This window comes from Puntigrus tetrazona, chromosome 3 (assembly GCF_018831695.1).
Source record: "Puntigrus tetrazona isolate hp1 chromosome 3, ASM1883169v1, whole genome shotgun sequence".
In the NCBI taxonomy this organism is placed as follows: domain Eukaryota; kingdom Metazoa; phylum Chordata; class Actinopteri; order Cypriniformes; family Cyprinidae; genus Puntigrus; species Puntigrus tetrazona.
Genome location: NC_056701.1, coordinates 18,072,622 through 18,090,926, shown reverse-complemented (window position 1 = coordinate 18,090,926; position 18,305 = coordinate 18,072,622). Strand labels below are relative to the sequence as shown.

Genomic DNA, 18,305 nt, shown 5'->3' with positions numbered 1-18,305 from the left:
ATCAATATGTGCTTTATTGGCATGACAAAGCAGTGTTTACTATTGAATCTAGAACAGATGTTGAATCTAGAACAGATGTATTACTAATAAATAAATAATAATAATTATTATTGAACAAATGCATGCATGTACATACAATTCAATTAAATAGAACATATCAATTTGATTAAACTTTTTTATTCTACAATTAATTTTACAATTACTCAATTATAGATATTTTGTAGAAAATTATGATAACAACAAAAAATAAAACAAGCATGCTTTTTTGTAAAACTCTCAGTGTCCTACAAAAGAAATGCAGTGTTTTTGACTTTTTTATGAACGTTGCTATTGCTTGCTGTATAATTTCTGTTGTTAGAAACAGACATTAGTCTATTTTTGCTAGCCTATTCGTTATTTTAGCTTTCGATAACTCTAATGGTGGAGAAATATGCTAGTTAATATAATCTAAAATATATGCTATGACAGTTATGGCTACGTCAACACGGAACAGTACGATCTCTGCACTGTGAACTACATTTCCCAGACTTCCTTTGAAACCGAGTTCTATCTTGGACCTCTGCGCTTTCCGTACACTCGTCACGAGATCGCTTATGATTGTTAGTCATGGGGAAGAAGTGTTCGCAGTAGTTTTACAGTTAGCAGGTTTGATGTATAATTAATTGTTAAAGCAGACATGGCCAACATCGCGAAGAAAGTGTCATGGTCTAGCCGAGGCGATGATCGCGGGGAGAGAACGCCACTGCTGAACGGAGCCGAGGATGTGAAATCCAACAGACAGGTAACGTTACCAGGCAGGCCATAAAGACAGCAAAAAAATTACATGTATAGGACTCAGCAATCAGTTTGAATTGATTTGACTTTTGCTTATATGAAACACTTGCCCTGCTTATTAAAATAAGGCATGCTTGTTTAAATGCAAAGCAGTGTGCTGACTTGCAGACGCAGAAAGCATGATAACACATTTGCACTAACTTCTTTTCATCACATCGTTGAAATTTAAACAAAACAGTTCTCAAATTTGTTTCTTATTAATCCTTATAAGGACTACCTGGCAAGTTGCAGGGTGTTTTGCAATTCTGGATATTTGGAATTTAACTTCCCATTTCTTTTAACCCTCTTATTTTGCTCAGAAACTGTAAGCACCTATGATCCAATGACCTAGATTGAACTGCTTGATTCGTGATTACATCAGGAACATAGCTATAAATTATTAGGAAAAAAAAATTAAAATGAGATCTTCCTGACAGTGTTTTTTATATAGCGTATTTTCATTCATAATGCAGACTAAGTAGACTTGAAATGTATTTGGTTCATAGTTATCCGGGGGAGGTATATTTCATATAGGCAGGCTGAGCACTGTGGACCTTGAGGAGGAAATTACGCCCGAAGAGGTAAAATTCAATTTTTATTTATTTACTTTTTAATGACGGGTTATTGAAAATGTGGATATAAAAGCCTAGCTTAAACTCCGGCCCAGAGAAGTGCTTCACAGTTTTGCCACATAGTTTCAATATAGTTTGAAGATGTTATGCGCTGGGAAAGAGCACGAGTGTAGTCTAAATCTCTCCTTAAATCAGGCATTTTGGCTAGAGACTCTTCGGCTTTTTCAGCCTGCACTTTATAAAAATGATTTATTAGGAAAATGCATGCAGTGTACTCAATCATTTGTGAGTTTTTGTTTCCGACGTGTTGGCATGAGGTCAAGTTTGCTCATGGCTGTGAAGAGTTGATGCAGCTAAATAAAGTGTTGTTCTATTCCGATTGCATGAGCACAGAATGACTGTATATGTCCTTTATGAATGTCAGCCCTGAGTCTGTTTTTCCCCAATCACGCAGGACATTGGGAGAAGTCGGCCGAAGGAAATCCCTCACAATGAAAAGCTGCTGTCCCTCAAATATGAGGTAATTGAATCTAGATCTGACCTTCGCTCACCCTTTTCCCTTTCAATTGAGCGTGTTAAAAATGCTTCGAAGAATCAGTTTTCTCCTTAAAAAAAAAAAAAAAATCGCAGATAAATTGCAACAAGTACGCTTGAATAGCTGTGATGTACAATGTCAAACCTAGTGTGTTTTGTTTTTCAGAGCCTTGACTATGATAACAGCGAGAATCAGTTGTTTCTGGAGGAAGAGAGGCGGATGAGTCACATGGTCAGTAGCACCACCACAGAGAGATTCATTAGAAGTGGAGAGACTCTGGTTCTGTGTCTGTGGGAGAAGTGTAACGCTTAACTTGGATCATGTGCGCTTCCTAAGCTGTTCACAGAAATAACGGTTGATGGAAACCGTTGAAACGAATTGTGGTTTAAACTGGCTCTCCTGAAACCGTGGGCCATTTCGCAACCTAAAAAATTTTTTTTTTTTGCAATTCTCGACCCCTAAACACATCACTCGCACTATCAATCACATTATTTTCTGTATAATTAAAAATAATGCTAAATGAATGCTTTAAAGAACGCTTTAAACAACTTAGAGTGCATTGCACATATTTTTCATATTATTCTTTAAATACGGCTTCACCTGAAATGATTATGTCATGCCAAACATGCCACATACTTTGGTTTCGACAGTAATTTGTTATGACCGTACAGGTTGTGTTTATTTCTCTTTACCGTAGGGTTTCAGATGTCTGGAGATCAGGCGATGGGTGATCTGCGGTCTGATTGGGTTTTTCACTGGTCTCATCGCATGTCTGATAGACATTGCTGTGGAGGTATTAGCTGCTTATAAGTACTCTGCAGTCAAACAAAGTATCCTTCCTCTGTCAGTCATCTGTCTAATGTGATCAGTTTCTTACATAAGCGCTCAAGAACATTGTGTTTAAGGTCGTTAAAATAGGGCGATATTGCATTTTGTGAACAGTTTGTCAAACCCATCATTTCATTTCATGCTATTTTGTAATATGAATGTTTATTTAATCTATTTCCATTGTTCCTACAGAAATAATTTTCCTGTAAACAGCCACATGGCAATCCAGATCCACAATGACAATTGAGCTTAATTTTTTTTTTTTTTTAAATCTAATATCATCTGTCCATGTAGTTTATTTAATTTGGTGCACAACTAAAATGTTTTATTTTTATATTCCCAGAAAAAAATATCAATAGTCAATGTTTGGTACTAAGACACAAATTTTATATTTGGTATTATGTGGCAGTATAGCTCCGTTACATTTATAATATTGTGCCACGGTACAGTCAGACTAATCAACTTTTTAAATGTAAAGGCTTAATTGTATTTCATAGAAAGGGTTAATTAGTGTCACTTCTTTAACTAGCCATTCAGACATTGAGAAATTCACAGAGTTCGGAGGCCTGTCGATCTCTCTTATACTGTGGGCGGTGCTGAACTCTGCTTTCGTGATGGTTGGCGCTATTGCTGTTGCTTTTTTTGAGGTGAGTGTTTTCTTCCTGTCAGAATGAGATTTTTGTCGCTTCTGCTTCCCTTCTGTGATCAAGTATCACTTCAGGTAAAAAAAACCCCCTCTTTTATTGAAATGTACCCAAACAGAAAGCAGAATCTAATCGGTACATAATATGTGCCAGCTAATGTATCCCACGAAGCAGTGCAACCCACTGCCTTTTCCACAAATGAACTAGAACTAAATGAATTCTATTTCTCCTCTTACAAAATAAGACTTCGCCATTTTGCCCTTTCCAAAACTCTGTGATAAGCGAGATTTCAAAAGTTATTTTTATTTAGCATGGATGCATTATTATAGTTTGTTGATCAAAAATAATACAGCTTTCCATAATTTCAAATATATATTATAATTTACAATAACTCTATTATTTAATATATCACAATAGTGCTGATTTTACTGTATTTTACTGTTTTACTCTACTGTAGTGATGTTAAACATATATTTTAAAAAAAAAATGTGTATATGTAATGTTTAGTAAGTAGTTATTATTTTACTTTGAACATTATTTCTCACATTGTTTCTCACAGCCCATTGCTGCAGGAAGTGGAATCCCTCAAATTAAATGTTACCTGAATGGAGTGAAGATCCCTCGTGTTGTTCGGCTAAAGGTAACAGCTTAATCTTCTCTGTAAAAAAAAAAAAAAAAAAAAAAAAAAAAAAAAAGGTTTTAAAAAGTACAGTTCTAACAGATAGATACAGATGGGTGAGATATTTTTACATTTTCTTTTAATAGATCTACATAACACTTTTCTTCCATGTTCACAGACTCTGGCGATAAAAGTGTTTGGTGTGATCTGCTCGGTTGCTGGAGGTCTCGCTGTCGGAAAGGTATAATAGAAAAATATTAAACTGGGGTTAATGAGATTAATAAGATGACTGTTGGACTCACAGGAAGGACCCATGATTCACTCAGGGGCCGTGGTGGCTGCTGGAGTATCTCAAGGCAGAAGCACTTCACTGAAAAGAGATTTTAAGGTCAGTTTTCTGCACTGCTAGGACTCCTTGACTTTTACAGTAAACCCAGAGCCTGACTTGAAGTCTGTCCCCTGCAGATATTTGAGTATTTCCGCAGGGACACCGAGAAGAGAGACTTTGTTTCGGCAGGAGCAGCAGCTGGAGTCTCCGCTGCCTTTGGAGCCCCTGTTGGTGAGACATGCAGACAGTCGTTTTAAACGGGATAGAAGCAATTTATGCTAAATTAATGTCAAACATGGGTCACATTTTATATTAGGTGGCCTTAACTACCGCATACTTGCATCAAAAATAAGTATTGTATTGTATTCATACCGTACTGCAGAACACTTTTGCTATTGAGGTGAGATACGAGTAAGGTTAGGGCCAGGTTTGGTGGTATGGGTAGGTTTAAGAGTGGGTTAACGTGTAAGGGATGGGTCAACAGTGTAATTATAAATGAAGTCACACAGATTTGATATACGTACAATGTAAAAACATATATGTACATATGTGTACATTGTACCAAATTCTTAATTTAAATGTCAGTACAAAGCAGTTAAGAACACATAATCTAAAGTGGGACCCAAATATGTTATTGTTATATTGTGTAAGCATATTAAAGTGGCTGCAACACTACAAAGTTAGGTATGCAAGTGAAAATCCATCCTTTGCTCAAAGCTCAAAGATTGTTAAACTTCCCCGAAATGGTTCTTGGCTAAGATGGTCCAGGATCGTCTTCGATTCATTGTGTTTTTTTGGCACAGGTGGGGTTCTGTTCAGTTTAGAGGAAGGCGCGTCGTTCTGGAACCAGATGTTGACGTGGAGAATTGTGAGTGATTGTGAATAAGAGCTTGGCTTCTCATTAAAGAGCACTGTCTGTTTCAGTTAGCTGTGAAGTTCAGCTGTTTCAACCTCTCATCCTGCTTTGTGTTTGATCTAGTTCTTTGCTTCAATGATCTCCACCTTCACACTGAACTTTTTCCTGAGTATTTACCATGGGAAGACCGGACAACTGTCTAGCCCCGGTCTCATTAACTTTGGCCGTTTTGACAGTGATGTAAGTTTTGTCTCGATCTCCTTCAGTTACTCTGATACTCTTTCCCTTTTTTAGCCGCCAAAGTTTTAATTCAGCACTGAGACTGTTATAGATTTAATTTTGTTTAAAAACTAAAACAGTTTTAAAACGTATAATTTTTTTTATTGTAGCTGTATTAGTCACAACATTACTGAACTAACTTTTATGTTTTTCTATGTTTTTTTTAGAGTGTACAATATAATTTATATGAAATTCCTCTCTTCATTATCATGGGAGCTTTAGGTATGAATAACGTCACTTTGTCCATGCATTATATATATATATAATTTATTTTTTTATTTTTATTTTTTTAATTTAAATGAAAGGCTAAACCATTTGAATCATTCCAATTTTTTTCATTTTCCAGGAGGGGTGCTTGGAGCATTGTTCAATGTTATCAATTATTGGCTTACAATTTTCAGAATAAGGTATGCTTGCGAGTCATTGAATATGAAGTAATCTTGCTTATTATGTATGGCCAAAAAGCTAACAATTTGGGTGCATAACTGGGTGTTTTACAAAGCAAAATCCAATGGAATGTGTCTGAGGACTTTTACACATCAATCACGTCATGTGACAATTTTCCGGCTTACTCGCACACAGCACATTCATAATTTTAATGTGACATCAAACCTGGAGGGCAAAACAAGGCTTTCTTCCTCTGACCACCAGTTATTTTTATGAGGTTTGCTTTGCTTTTGATTTTTTTTATGAGGCAAGCAGATGAACCCAGAATATAAATGCAATGCACAGTTTCCCGTACCAAATGCGTTTTCACATATCTTTGTTTCATTCCTTTGAGAGGTGATCTAAATATGTGTATTGGAAACAGATGGAAAATTGAGAGGCTTGTTCTGCAGTTCTTTGGATGTTTTGCCCTCCAGCTCTTTGAGTCATTCTGAAAACTATAAGATGAGGCTAAAAACACAAAATAACCTATTGAAAAAGTAGTATGGAGTATAAATTTAACATATTATTACGTAATATGTATTTTTTGTCAGTCAGTTTTTATGTTTTTTCAAGAAATGTATCAAAGAAATGTATCTAAGTTTTAATGTAAAGAACTATTTATTCCTCGAAATCCTGATGTAATGCTGATTAAAGACAGCTCTCTCTCTCTCTCTCTCTCTCTCTCTCTCTCTCTCTCTCTCTCTCTCTCTCTCTCTCTCTCTCTCTCTCTCTCTCTCTCTCTCTCTCTCTCTCTCTCTCTCTCTCTCTCTCTCTTCTCTCTCTCTCTCTCTTCTCTCGCTCAGGTACATCCACCGGCCATGCCTGCAGGTGATGGAAGCTATGCTGGTTGCCGCGGTGACCGCTACAGTTTCCTTTGTCATGATCTATTTCTCCAACGACTGCCAGCCGTTGGGACAGGACAACGCTGAGGAATATCCCCTGCAGGTGTTTATACACTTACTGGGCTCTGAAGATGTTTCCTTAAATCATAAAATGCTAGGCTGAACTGATCTTACATGAAGATATAGTCAGATTTGTTGTATTGTTCATTTACAGCTCTTCTGTGCCGACGGTGAATATAATTCCATGGCCACCACCTTCTTCAACACCCCTGAGCGGAGTGTGAGGAGTCTGTTCCACAACCCTCCAGGTGTGTCTCAGTGAGGGTGTGGTTGGGTGCGGACGGGTTTGGGAATGTGTGTGGACACTTATCGAAACATCAAGCCTCCGAACACTTCTTTACTTGATATGTGGTGTGTCTGCATGTTTTTAGCCTGTGTGTGTTTGCATGCGCGTGTCTGCCAAAGCAGATTGAGAGTTACAAGCTGGAAGCAGGCCAGCTGTCAGGCAGCTAAAGTCTTCCTACGCTCTGGAGAGAAGCCTTTGATTGCTTTCCCAGAGTGCTGTGAGTGCAGCAGTCGGTACACAGTCACTGGACTTAAACAGGCAAAATCACAAATAAGTGGTCAAAGTTGACCACGACCATTTTTGGTTTTTAAATGTGGCATTTTTAAAAAAACAATTTTTAAAATTATTTTAAATACATAATACATAAAATGATTAATATTACACTTTTATAGTTTAATATTACACTGGTTTTGATGTTGTTTCTGCTAGTGGTAACTATACTGCCCCCTATAGCTGGATGTGGATGTTTTTGTGACTTTTTTTAAACAATGTTGCCAGGCAACTTTGAGCAATGTTGCCATCAACGGGCAACAAGCTGAAACACAGGGCCTGCAACCGATCTATAATGGTAGAAATTGATTCCTGATAGAAATTTGTTACTGATTTTCAATGGGAAAGTGCCCAAGCAACACTGCTATAAAAAGTTACTTGACAGAATTGCTCAAAAAGTTGCTCCATCATAAAAAAAAAAAAATCTCAAAAAGAGGTATAAAAAAGACTTCACATCCCAATTTGTCGTTCACCGACATGATGTCCATAGTGACATCTGCTTAATATTTTTGAAACTGGTGGTGCTTTTTTCCTAGGATGAATAAAAAGTTAAAAAGGAACAGCATTTATTCAAAATAGAAACAATATTAGTCTTTACTATTATGTTTTTAATCTATTTCACACATTCTTGATGAATAAATTCCTGATTGCTTTCTTAAGTTTTTTTTTTAATAAATACATTAATAAATGCTTTATCTCTCAAAAACTGAAAAATAGTATCACAGTAAAATAATATTAAGCAGTACAAAGACTATCCAACATTGATAATAAATCAGCATATAAGAATACTTTTTTAAAGACCATGTGACACTGAAGATCTATCGTAAACCTTTGAATGAGAGTGTATATGAAAATATAAATTGAAATATGTAATCAAATAATGAAAAAGTTATAACATATAAATATGATACCATTAACACTTCAATCTAACAAAAGAAAGCAGGACTTAAAGAAGTGATATGATTTTATAAATCTTATTACAATGTCTCGTAAATGGGCCATAACTGGACAGCCTAATATTAATACTTCAGTCCCAGTCTAAAGACATACCTTCTCATCAGGCTGCCCAACGTTGTTGAAGGTGACTGCAGTCTATTTTTTTTTTAATAATGTGATTTTACTGGGAATATCTCTCGCTCAGGATCATCTAACCCCTTGACTTTGGGGGTCTTCACTCTGACCTATTTCGTCCTGGCCGTCTGGACGTATGGTCTGACCGTGTCAGCAGGAGTGTTCATTCCGTCTCTGCTCATCGGAGCAGCCTGGGGACGACTGTTTGGGATCTTTCTGTCTACCATTACTTCCAGCCAATCGGTAAGAACAGCTTTCCACTTCTCTGCTTCCACTTACATGTTAATTTAATCTTTTACAAAAAATCTGAGGGAAGAAAAGGCTCAGTGAAGAAAGATTAGCCGTATTGTGCCATTGACATGTTTTCTTAAACTGACAGATTTGGGCGGATCCTGGGAAATATGCTCTAATAGGTGCTGCTGCCCAGCTAGGTGAGTTTTTGATGTTTTAGCACGATGTTGGTGTCTAGATATTCTTTAAGAAGATGCAGCAGGATTCCTGTCTTAATAGGTTTGTAATAGTGCTACATTTCTGTGAAAGAAGTACATGTCAGCGTCAAAGTATGGTTTGCTGTGTTACTCTGTCAGGTGGCATTGTCAGAATGACCCTCAGTCTCACCGTAATTCTGGTAGAAGCCACCGGGAACGTGACCTACGGCTTTCCCATCATGCTTGTGCTGATGACTGCCAAGATTGTGGGAGATTACTTTATAGAGGTGAGAAGAAGTGTTTGGTGTGAATCATTAGCCACGCATGCATGTCATTTGTGTTTTATGTCATTAGAGCGTGAAGCACGTGTGTGCGTTTGTCTGACTGGTTTTTGTTGTTTATAGGGCCTGTATGACATCCATATTAAGCTGCAGAGTGTTCCTTTCCTCCATTGGGAGGCTCCTCCTACTTCTCATTGGCTGACGGCCAGGTAATCACACCCTTCAGCATTACATGTCACATGATGCTTTGAACTGTGTCTGAGCTTCCTGGTAACTCACACAGCCATGCCACATTACACTTAATCATAACTCCCATCTCAGGCGAGACAAGCAAAAAGAATATAAAATGTTACATGTGATATATTAAATAAAGTTTCAGTCCAATTAAGGTTTTTAGGTGTAATTTTGTGGTAGCCGTTAGCCGACAAAAAGGAATGAGTAATATCACACTCATTAATTTAGTAGTTAGTAGATAACAAAAGCATAAAAGTCTTATTTTTGGTTTTACATAATACTTGGATTGAAAAATTAACAGATTTATATGTTCGATAGGACCTGCTTAATTCTGTAATTCTATTGTAGTATTTATTATTTCATTAACTTTCATTAAGCTATAAAAACACTAACCAACTATACTGGTTCACGCTCACAGCAGACTTCTACCCGACAATCAAAGTGGCATTAAAGTGCGGACTCAGAGGAAGGCCGCAAAGGTTTAGGGTGTCCTTTGGGACGGAGGCTCCTGCGAGTCTGAGCTCAGGCATTCTCAGCGCTGTCAAAATAAAAGTTCTGCTTCCAAATCAGCAAAACAGTCAGTCAACAGTGTAGCGCAAAATTGCAATTCACCAGAATTACAAATATTATTAATTAATTGAAATAATATGTAATGTCAGAGTAAAAACTGTCAACTAACTAAAATGAAATAAGTTGAAGTAACTGACATAGTTGGAACTGAAACAAATGTGCATAAAATTTACATAAAAATGTAAGTAAAAAAGAACATACAACATTACTAAATAATAGTTAATTCAAAATATCTTTTCAATTATTAAAATATCAAATAATTAAAAAATAAATTAATATAATGAAGTAATTTATGTTTTGATGGGTTTTTTTTTTTCCCACAGAGAGGTCATGAGCTCTCCAGTCACCTGCTTCAACAGAGTGGAGAAAGTGGGGAGGATTGTGGACGTTCTTAGCAACACATCCACCAATCATAACGGCTTCCCAGTGGTCGCTCATGCTACTGAGAACGATGAGGTGACATAACCGTCAAAACACCAACTCGGGTCCTGTCATTCCTACTGTTATATTTCAGGTTCGGTAAAAACTAAACTTCCTTGTCTTCTTTTCACAGCCAGGAAAAATATGTGGACTTATTCTTCGCTCTCAGCTCATTGTTCTTCTCAAACATAAGGTCTGAAAAACTGAGTTATGATACTTCGGAAGTACTTTAATTCTCATTTTTTTAGGAAATACTGCAATAACGGTTCGGCCCTCTGTCTGCGTCTCAGGTGTTTGTGGAAAGGGCATCTTCACGTCTCAGCCAAAGAAAGCTCCAGCTGAAGGACTTCAGAGATGCGTATCCACGTTTCCCCCCCATCCAGTCCATCCATGTCTCTCAGGACGAGAGGGAGTGCATGATGGACCTCACAGAGTTCATGAACCCGACTCCATACACTGTGCCTCAGGTCAGTTGACTTGTATGGTAGCATATTTTGGCCTGCAGTCACCTACTGGCGATATCTTTGCATTTGCATGCAGTTTGGGAAAGTTTATGGGAAATTTATGCCATAACAATGGCAAATTGATATTGATACTGGAAGCTGTGCAGTTTTCATCTGTCATACCTGGAGCTATACAGCGCCAGAGCTGCCACACCCAGGTGAAATAACCCTGAACACATCAACTGTAAGAAATGGCACCAGGAAGTGTATTTCAGTCATGTGCTTCAGTCATCTGCAGTAATAACTGTCAGTTTTTGATTTTTGATTTCAGGAGACTTCACTCCCCCGTGTGTTTAAGTTGTTTCGGGCGCTAGGACTGAGACATCTGGTGGTGGTTGATAATGAGAACGGGGTAAGTGTATTGTTTTGTTGTGGTTGACTTACTAATTTTAACTTATTAGCTCATCTTTAGAGCTGCACAGAATAGTAGCGCTATACTAGTATTATTAATTGTTATTTTTTTTGTTTGCTTAATATATCATTGTTGATCAGTATTGGATACTTAATTATAGTTAATTTCCTCTAGTTTTGCATTTAGATTACCTTTTTTTTTTTTTTTTTTTTTTTTTTTTAAAATTAATCTTCAAAAAAATATATATACTACTTTATAATATTTTAGTTTTTATTTAGTGGTATTCCTAAATGTACTTGCAGCATTTAAATTTTTATATTTATTGAATGTTTTATTTATTTACAATTAATACATTTATTTTACCCTGCTTTCACAGACAAGGCTTAAGCCTAGTCCTAGACTAAATATAAATCTGAGCTGTTTCAACTGTAAGAAACTAGCACTTACTGATCTTAAAACATGTTAGTGCTTTTGTTTTGTCTTATGATGCACACCTGTAACACTTCTTTTGTAAGCCATGTTCATAAAAATCACTTAAATTAAATTACTCCTAATTGTAGTATGGCCTGGTTCAAGCTAAGCCCTGTCTATGAAACCCGGGCTTAAATATAATAAATTAATTAGAATTTGTATTATTTATTTACATGGAACTGTCTACCTATTAATGTTGGACAGGCTTCAAGCATTATCTTTTTTTTAAAGTTACTTTTGAGTATGTTGATTTAAATAGGTATTGATATTGATACTTTGTGAAATCACAACGTTGTATCTCTTTCTTTGTATGCTTGCTTGTTGTATGCTTTTGAAAAATGCTATAAAAATAAAGTTTTGTTTTAATTTTTTTCCCCCATTTCTTAGATTTAAACAAAAATCTTTATTTTTTTTTTTACCAGTTTACCAATTACTGCAATTACAGTATCAGTCAAAATATGCCATATATTATTCAAATATCATTCATCTCCAGTAATATTATCAGTTTATAATTCCCTGTACTTTGGATGTGAAGGTTGTGGGACTGGTGACCAGGAAGGATCTAGCCCGCTATCACTTGGGTAAAGATGGTCTGGAGGAGCTTCACCTGGCTCAGACATGATTGGTCATCATGTTCATCCTGGACCTTGCCTTTGGGGCGCACCAGCTTTGGACCTTAAATACTCAGGGGCTGGTCAGAGTCTCTCTCTCTCTCTCATGTCAATGATGCCAAACACAAACCTGCAACATGCACAATTTGTCTGAAGTTCAGTATTTTAAGGGCTCGATTGTTTGGAAAAATAAATTTTTGCTCCTTTGTCACACACTTAGTTTATTTTTGCCTATAGAAATACGGCAGACGAGCACATTATGTTAGTTTTGCACAACGAGACTGTTTGTTTGTTTATTTATTAAAATTCTAATATTTTAGAGTAGATGAGCTTTTCGAGAGCCCTCATTTTTCGTGCCTCTCCAAAAGCACTGTTTTTTTTTTTTTTTTTTGTGCCACCTCACATGTTTATCATGGCTAGTTATCGTTTGAGATGTGTACGTCCCTGTGTAGTGCCATGCCAATGATGATGGATATTGACGTAGCAATGTGTCAGTATGCATTGTTTATTTCTCATTTTCAGCAAGGCTGCGGTTTTGAATGCTTGCTAATGCTTAACAGGTTCTAGTGTTGTCAGCTCAACGTAAGCTATTTATTATAAATATGCCGGACAATTCAAACAAATATATATATAAAAAAAAAAAAAAGTAATATATTCTTCTAAACCCCATTTGTAGCATTGAGAAACCTGTTGGTGATGTGCACTTAATACAGACGACTACATATTATATTGTTACAGATATGCAAATATGGTTCATTACATTTTTGTTTACCTAGTGCTGTTTAGGATTTTTAAATGTTTCTGTTTTGATTTATCGGTTTAATTGGTATTAAATCTGCTAGACCCTAAAATGAAATGCATAAATCCTATTTCTCACAATCCTCTTGGCATTGGCAGGTTTTGGTACGAGTTTAAAACTATAGCTAGAGGTTTTATGTAGTGCATTTTGTGAAGGTAGTTCGTGTCTACACAATGTGAATTTTCTGCCTCGAGCTGCATTTGTTTTCTGTGAAAATCTATACTTTAAAATGAACGTATATAAATCACAGTATTGAGCAGTGGAAGATGATTATGCTAAAATAATTGCCATGCGGTGATTGCAACAAACGGCATTTAGTTAAACGGCAGATGAAGCGTATGAACACGACTTCCTGTTTTGTTGGTGTGCTATAAAGTTTGACTTGTAGACTCTATGCTTCATTGTTTAAAGCCAACATTATTTGTTTTTATTGATTAATGATCTTTCTGTATGCTGATCTCCACTTTTTATATGGCTGTTGATTTGAAGTTAAAAAATTAAGAGTTTTATAACCATTTGAACAACTTTGTGAACTAATAAAGCTATGAATCAACAAATGAATTGCTCGGGTGTCTTCAGGTACAATATTTTTGGTCCAAACTATTTTATTAATGTGTATATTCTTTAAAATGTTTTGAGTAAACTATCCTAAATATGGCCTCATAGCTAGCCTCAAAGAATTATAATATTGTTTCAGTTGATGAATTTATAAGCAGAATAAGGCTGTGTGTGTGTGTGTGTGTGTGTGTGTGTGTGTGTGTGTGTGTGTGTGTGTGTGTGTGTGTGTGTGTGTGTGTGTTTTCATTTTTTATACATGTCTAGATATCAGTGATTCTGAGAAAAGTGTGTTATGGGTACATGTGACTTCAGGAAACTGCCCATGTTTAAATTTGCTAAGGCAACAACAACAACACAACATGACAAAGCTGTACTTGGCATAATGTTTCTTTTACTACAATGGTACATTCTTGGGAGCTATCTGTAAGAATGGTGTACGGTGTGAGCATGTAAAATGGAATCCTATGACTAATGCGACAGGGATCTGACGGAGGTTTTCAAGTATTAATCTCATGATGATCCACCCTGTTTATAATAATCAACGCTGTCAAATGTAGCAAAACATGTTTTATCCTCACAGTGAGACAAATCTTGAACATTCAGCAATGTATAAAAGTAATTATACATTATGGCATGATCAAATATATACAGTTGTATAATTTGTGATTACGTAAATGTATTTGAATCATTTTTGCTGAATCATGGGTGAGTATGAGGTCATCAGTATTAAACCGTAATCTTCTGTATGCATTTATTTTAATTTGATCTTGCTCCATTACTAAATAATTAAATTGAGCATATAGAGCATTAAATATGTCCATCTGTAGCGCAGGTGCCTGAGGGTTAAGATCAGTGTGTCCTAATCCATTTAGAGCAGGTCTCAAATCTCCTTTCCTTAATCCTCTCAAATCGATAGGTGCCAAAATACATCTGTCTGGCATCAGCTACTCTAGAGCATTCGGTGTCAGTGCTCTAGTTTACCTATTTTTTTACTCTCCGGTTATTAAGTATCTTTAGAATATATACTGTATTTAAAGGAAGACAATGTTTTTATACGCTTGTGTAATTTCATAGAAGACCATAATCAATACTGTCATCTGACGTTCATCATTTTGGTTAATAGACTTATTTATATAAGTTCATTCAAGTGGCTCATATTTTTGTCTGCAGAAAGCTTACCTAAGAGGTTTAGTATGTCTTTTGTTGCTTATCTAAATTTTCTTTTTTGAAACAAAGGGGTTGTGGGCTGTTTTGGGCATTAATCTCCTGGGCTGAAACTAATCTAACTTTTGGGGTTACTGAAATGCGTGAAAACACTAGTAAATTGTATCAGCCCCTAAAATACATCCTTTATGATCCTTTAGTTTGTGAAAAATGTTGACAAGCTCATTGTTTAGGTTGTAATGCATAACAAACGCAAATTAATGATTATGTATTACCCTGTTAGTGTGTGTGAATAAGTCATTTAGAAAAAAATGGAAAAAAGAGGCTGTTCACGAAAATAATTCAAAGAAAGCAATTTGAGCAGCAGAAATATTATTGCGGTCTAATCTTTTAAATTCAAAAACATTAATTGGAGGAAAGATTTTGCAGCTCTTGTACATATTTCTTTATCATGTTTTTAAATTCTTGAGGAAAAAAGACTAGAAAGTCTACATCAAATCTTTATTTGAACATATTTAACAGCACGGCTTAAGGTCTATTTCATTTAAGCCAAATTTGCTAACAGTTGAAGAAACTCTTAAGACATCATACAACGGATGTGTGAAAGTGATTTAAACAGCTATTAAGGCCTCTCCTCTCACAAAACATATACTAAAAAGAGTCTATAGAATTAACTACAGAATTAGCACAAATAAAAACTGTTCATATTGAAAACAAGTATTATGCTGTGGAAAATAACACAAACCAACTGGAATAAGTAGTATTACAATAAATATTATCGATCCACGTTCTGTAAACTTATATCATCCTATAAACCTTCATAAACCTAATTCCTCCTAGTTACGTGTTGTGCATTCATAGGCAGGTGGGTTGGCATTTATAAAACTGTTTCAAGGCAATGGTGCAAGCATCCTTCATTTGGGATCCAGAGGTGGAACTAGTCTAGTCCACTAAACAAGTCCTGGTGACACATCTTTCCGTCGTCCAGTTCAAATAATACCATACTGGGCGAGCTCGTGCAACTCCAGATGGCTAAAGGCTTCCCACGGACACACCACGGTGATGTCTGTGCATGAAAGAAGTTGGCAGATGAAGCATGGCAATGAGCCAAACAGTGAGAAAAATCAGTTTGCAAGAGTAATGGTTTTAGCATATAACACAACACAGTAATTTGATCACTACATGAGCAATGTTCCAAGAGTTGTTCTCACCAGTGCCAAGACCATCCATTCCTGGGATCTCATCTCCAAATCTAATTAAAGAAGAGAAGAAATAAAAAAAAAAAAGGTTAATTCCTAAATGGTTCCTCCATGAGAGGAGCCTTTTAATGAACCCTTTTTTCTCTTAGTGTGAAGAATATTAAAAAAAAATCCAATATAAAGAATCTTTTAGGAAATGGAAAGACTCCACGGATGAATGTTCTTTACTTTTACCTTTTTTTAAAAAAATATATAGAGATCAAGCAGATTTAAATGTCATCTACTCACACTTTGACTCCCTTCTTGGGAGGTTTGCTTTTGAATTGCCTTGTCATTCTCTGTTTGAATTTAGGTGGTCCTCTTCTGGGTGTTGTTGGTCCTGCCGCTCTTATCGAGTTCACAGGTGAGTCGCTGAGACTGTCGCAGCTATTTCCCGAGCTCATCCCGTACACCGTCTGTATCAGATTTGTCAAAAAAAAAAACAAGTTCTTCTGGATTCAACTTCTCGTTCAACGTGAGTCTTTCTTCTTGAAGTCGAGGAAAGCCGGCTTAAATACTCTCAGGCTGGTCTGTGTTTGCGTCAGTGGGTCAACAGCAAAGCCTGACGGATTGACACAGCGACACAGCAGCAATCTGCCGCAGGTTAACTCGGGCAAAAGGCCAAGAACAATCATTGAGAAATCTTTCTGAATGGCCAACTCGCATAGTTCAGGACACCTGGAGAGTCTGTCACGGATTAGATAGAACAAACACTTCATTCACGGCATCTGCAGAGGAAATGAATCAAGACAAACTCTGTACTCGCAAGCATACAAGCCGTCAACAACTCTGATAATGACATTATAACCCTGTATGGCTATATAAGCAAGAAACATGCTTCCTTCACCGAGTTGCCACCAACAGCAATTTGACTCAAAAATGATTTCATCTGTAAATGTAGGATGTTTGTTAGAAAGTTAGAAAGTTTGCCATTTATCTTTTTTTTTACTTGCTGAAGGTAATGACTGAAAAGTTGTTTAACCATTAGTGTGCTGAAAATGTACATAATCGACCAATCATGATACGGAAGAAGGTGGGATCTATCTATCTATCTATCTATCTATCTATCTATCAAACATAAAAAATACATAAGTCATTCATTTTGAAAAGGTGAATGTGTTCCTGCAGCATTTAACACACAACACGTCAATGTTAAAGTGACCAGCACCGATGACGTTCAGTGTGGCGTAGGTCTAATCTATGCTAAGCTCTCATGTAGGCCTACTTAAGTCCCTGACATAGATTGTGACTGATGTTGGGGTTTGAGCTCCATTAAGAAGATCGTGTCACACAGAGACAGATGTCAAATGTAGTAGCTACTGGGATATGAGTGACATTTGGCTGAGAGCGCTAATACGTTTGAGCAAGAAAACCAGCTTCTTTAAGAGAAGTGGAATTCAGTCCAACAGGTAAAATATCATCACGCAGCCTTTACGGATTACATATGAGCTGATACAACAGTAAAAAGGACAGATTTTTAAAGACAGTTTTAAGAAATGGAAAGCGGAATCCTCTATCTCCCGTTCACAGCGGTCTCTTCACTCTGAATTACCCTCCATTCCCTGCAGGCGTAGATTGACTATAATCTCAGCGAGCAGCAGCTATTAGACTTTTATAAATACATATAAACAACGATATAAAAAAGATAAAATAATGCAAACAGACATCAAACACTTAAGAGAAGGGTTGTGAAAATGTAATTCAATTTTTAAACAGGAGGGGGTGGTAAGATTCTTAATAAAAGCTGACACACTAAACTAGTCTGACGCTCAATAAAGCACAGCAATTCTCCCTTTCCTAAATTCAGTTTCACGAGCACAGTAATTCTCAACCAGGGTACTCTGCAAATTCACGAGACCATTTATATATTAAATCAAACTAATCAAAATGCTTCAAACTGTTAATAAATAAACTGACATCGTATATCTCCCACCGGTGAAACCGCATCGAAAGTCTCGCTAAGATTATTTTGACCACTGCAACATAGCTGGATTATGCAGAAAGGCTTTGAACATAGTCTTGGACAATGGTGGGCCTTTCAGTCAAAAAGACTGAACCGGTGGTATAGCATATTCTTTTCTGGAGAGTAAAAAAAAACAGGTATGGCTGAGTGATAAAAGCTGTGTCCTGGGGCTAAACTTCAGCATTCCTCTACTGCCTTCATCCCTGCTCTGTACTGTAGTGCAACTCCAGCAAGACCAGAATCAATCCAGGGGAAAAAATCAATCAATCAATCAATCAATC

General features: G+C 36.5%; 2 protein-coding genes across 3 annotated transcripts; one reads left to right on the top strand and one right to left on the bottom strand.

Annotated features, from left to right (window-relative positions):
* Window positions 1-569: 569 nt before the first annotated feature.
* clcn7 (chloride channel 7) lies at window positions 570-13,662 on the top strand. 2 transcript variants are annotated; one of them, XM_043235328.1, is made up of 25 exons: window positions 570-781; window positions 1,320-1,394; window positions 1,840-1,905; window positions 2,086-2,151; window positions 2,618-2,750; window positions 3,286-3,395; window positions 3,952-4,032; window positions 4,190-4,252; window positions 4,316-4,399; window positions 4,477-4,570; window positions 5,143-5,207; window positions 5,319-5,435; window positions 5,642-5,696; window positions 5,821-5,881; window positions 6,707-6,848; window positions 6,960-7,053; window positions 8,503-8,675; window positions 8,812-8,863; window positions 9,020-9,147; window positions 9,265-9,350; window positions 10,269-10,401; window positions 10,499-10,558; window positions 10,656-10,832; window positions 11,140-11,220; window positions 12,227-13,662. In XM_043235328.1, the coding sequence occupies exons 1-25, from the start codon at window positions 677-679 to the stop codon at window positions 12,311-12,313; spliced, it is 2,388 nt and encodes a 795-aa protein (XP_043091263.1). In that variant the 5' UTR covers window positions 570-676; the 3' UTR covers window positions 12,314-13,662. The 2 variants fall into 2 exon arrangements, with proteins under 2 accessions (XP_043091263.1, XP_043091264.1); XM_043235329.1 differs by lacking the exon at window positions 1,320-1,394.
* Window positions 13,663-15,310: 1,648 nt separating this feature from the next.
* LOC122341796 (retinal cone rhodopsin-sensitive cGMP 3',5'-cyclic phosphodiesterase subunit gamma) lies at window positions 15,311-16,852 on the bottom strand. Its single transcript, XM_043235425.1, has 3 exons — window positions 16,311-16,852; window positions 16,035-16,075; window positions 15,311-15,889 (listed from the first exon to the last, which is right to left on the bottom strand). Exons 1-3 carry the CDS (start codon window positions 16,463-16,465, stop codon window positions 15,813-15,815), a joined length of 273 nt encoding a protein of 90 aa, XP_043091360.1. The 5' UTR covers window positions 16,466-16,852; the 3' UTR covers window positions 15,311-15,812.
* Window positions 16,853-18,305: the final 1,453 nt, after the last annotated feature.

What these genes read in the sequence shown, in the direction of transcription:
- LOC122341796 (XM_043235425.1), bottom strand. Translation starts at nt 16,465, where the DNA reads ATGAGCTCGGGAAATAGCTGCGACAGTCTCAGCGACTCACCTGTGAAC. An exon ending in CCCAAGAAGGGAGTCAAAGT is followed by an intron (nt 16,076 to 16,310) that starts GTGAGTAGATGA and finishes TTCTTTAATTAG; the next exon opens with ATTTGGAGATGAGATCCCAG. An exon ending in AATGGATGGTCTTGGCACTG is followed by an intron (nt 15,890 to 16,034) that starts GTGAGAACAACT and finishes TTTCATGCACAG; the next exon opens with ACATCACCGTGGTGTGTCCG.
- clcn7 (XM_043235328.1), top strand. Translation starts at nt 677, where the DNA reads ATGGCCAACATCGCGAAGAAAGTGTCATGGTCTAGCCGAGGCGATGAT. An exon ending in TTGGCCGTTTTGACAGTGAT is followed by an intron (nt 5,436 to 5,641) that starts GTAAGTTTTGTC and finishes TGTTTTTTTTAG; the next exon opens with AGTGTACAATATAATTTATA. An exon ending in CATTATCATGGGAGCTTTAG is followed by an intron (nt 5,697 to 5,820) that starts GTATGAATAACG and finishes TTCATTTTCCAG; the next exon opens with GAGGGGTGCTTGGAGCATTG.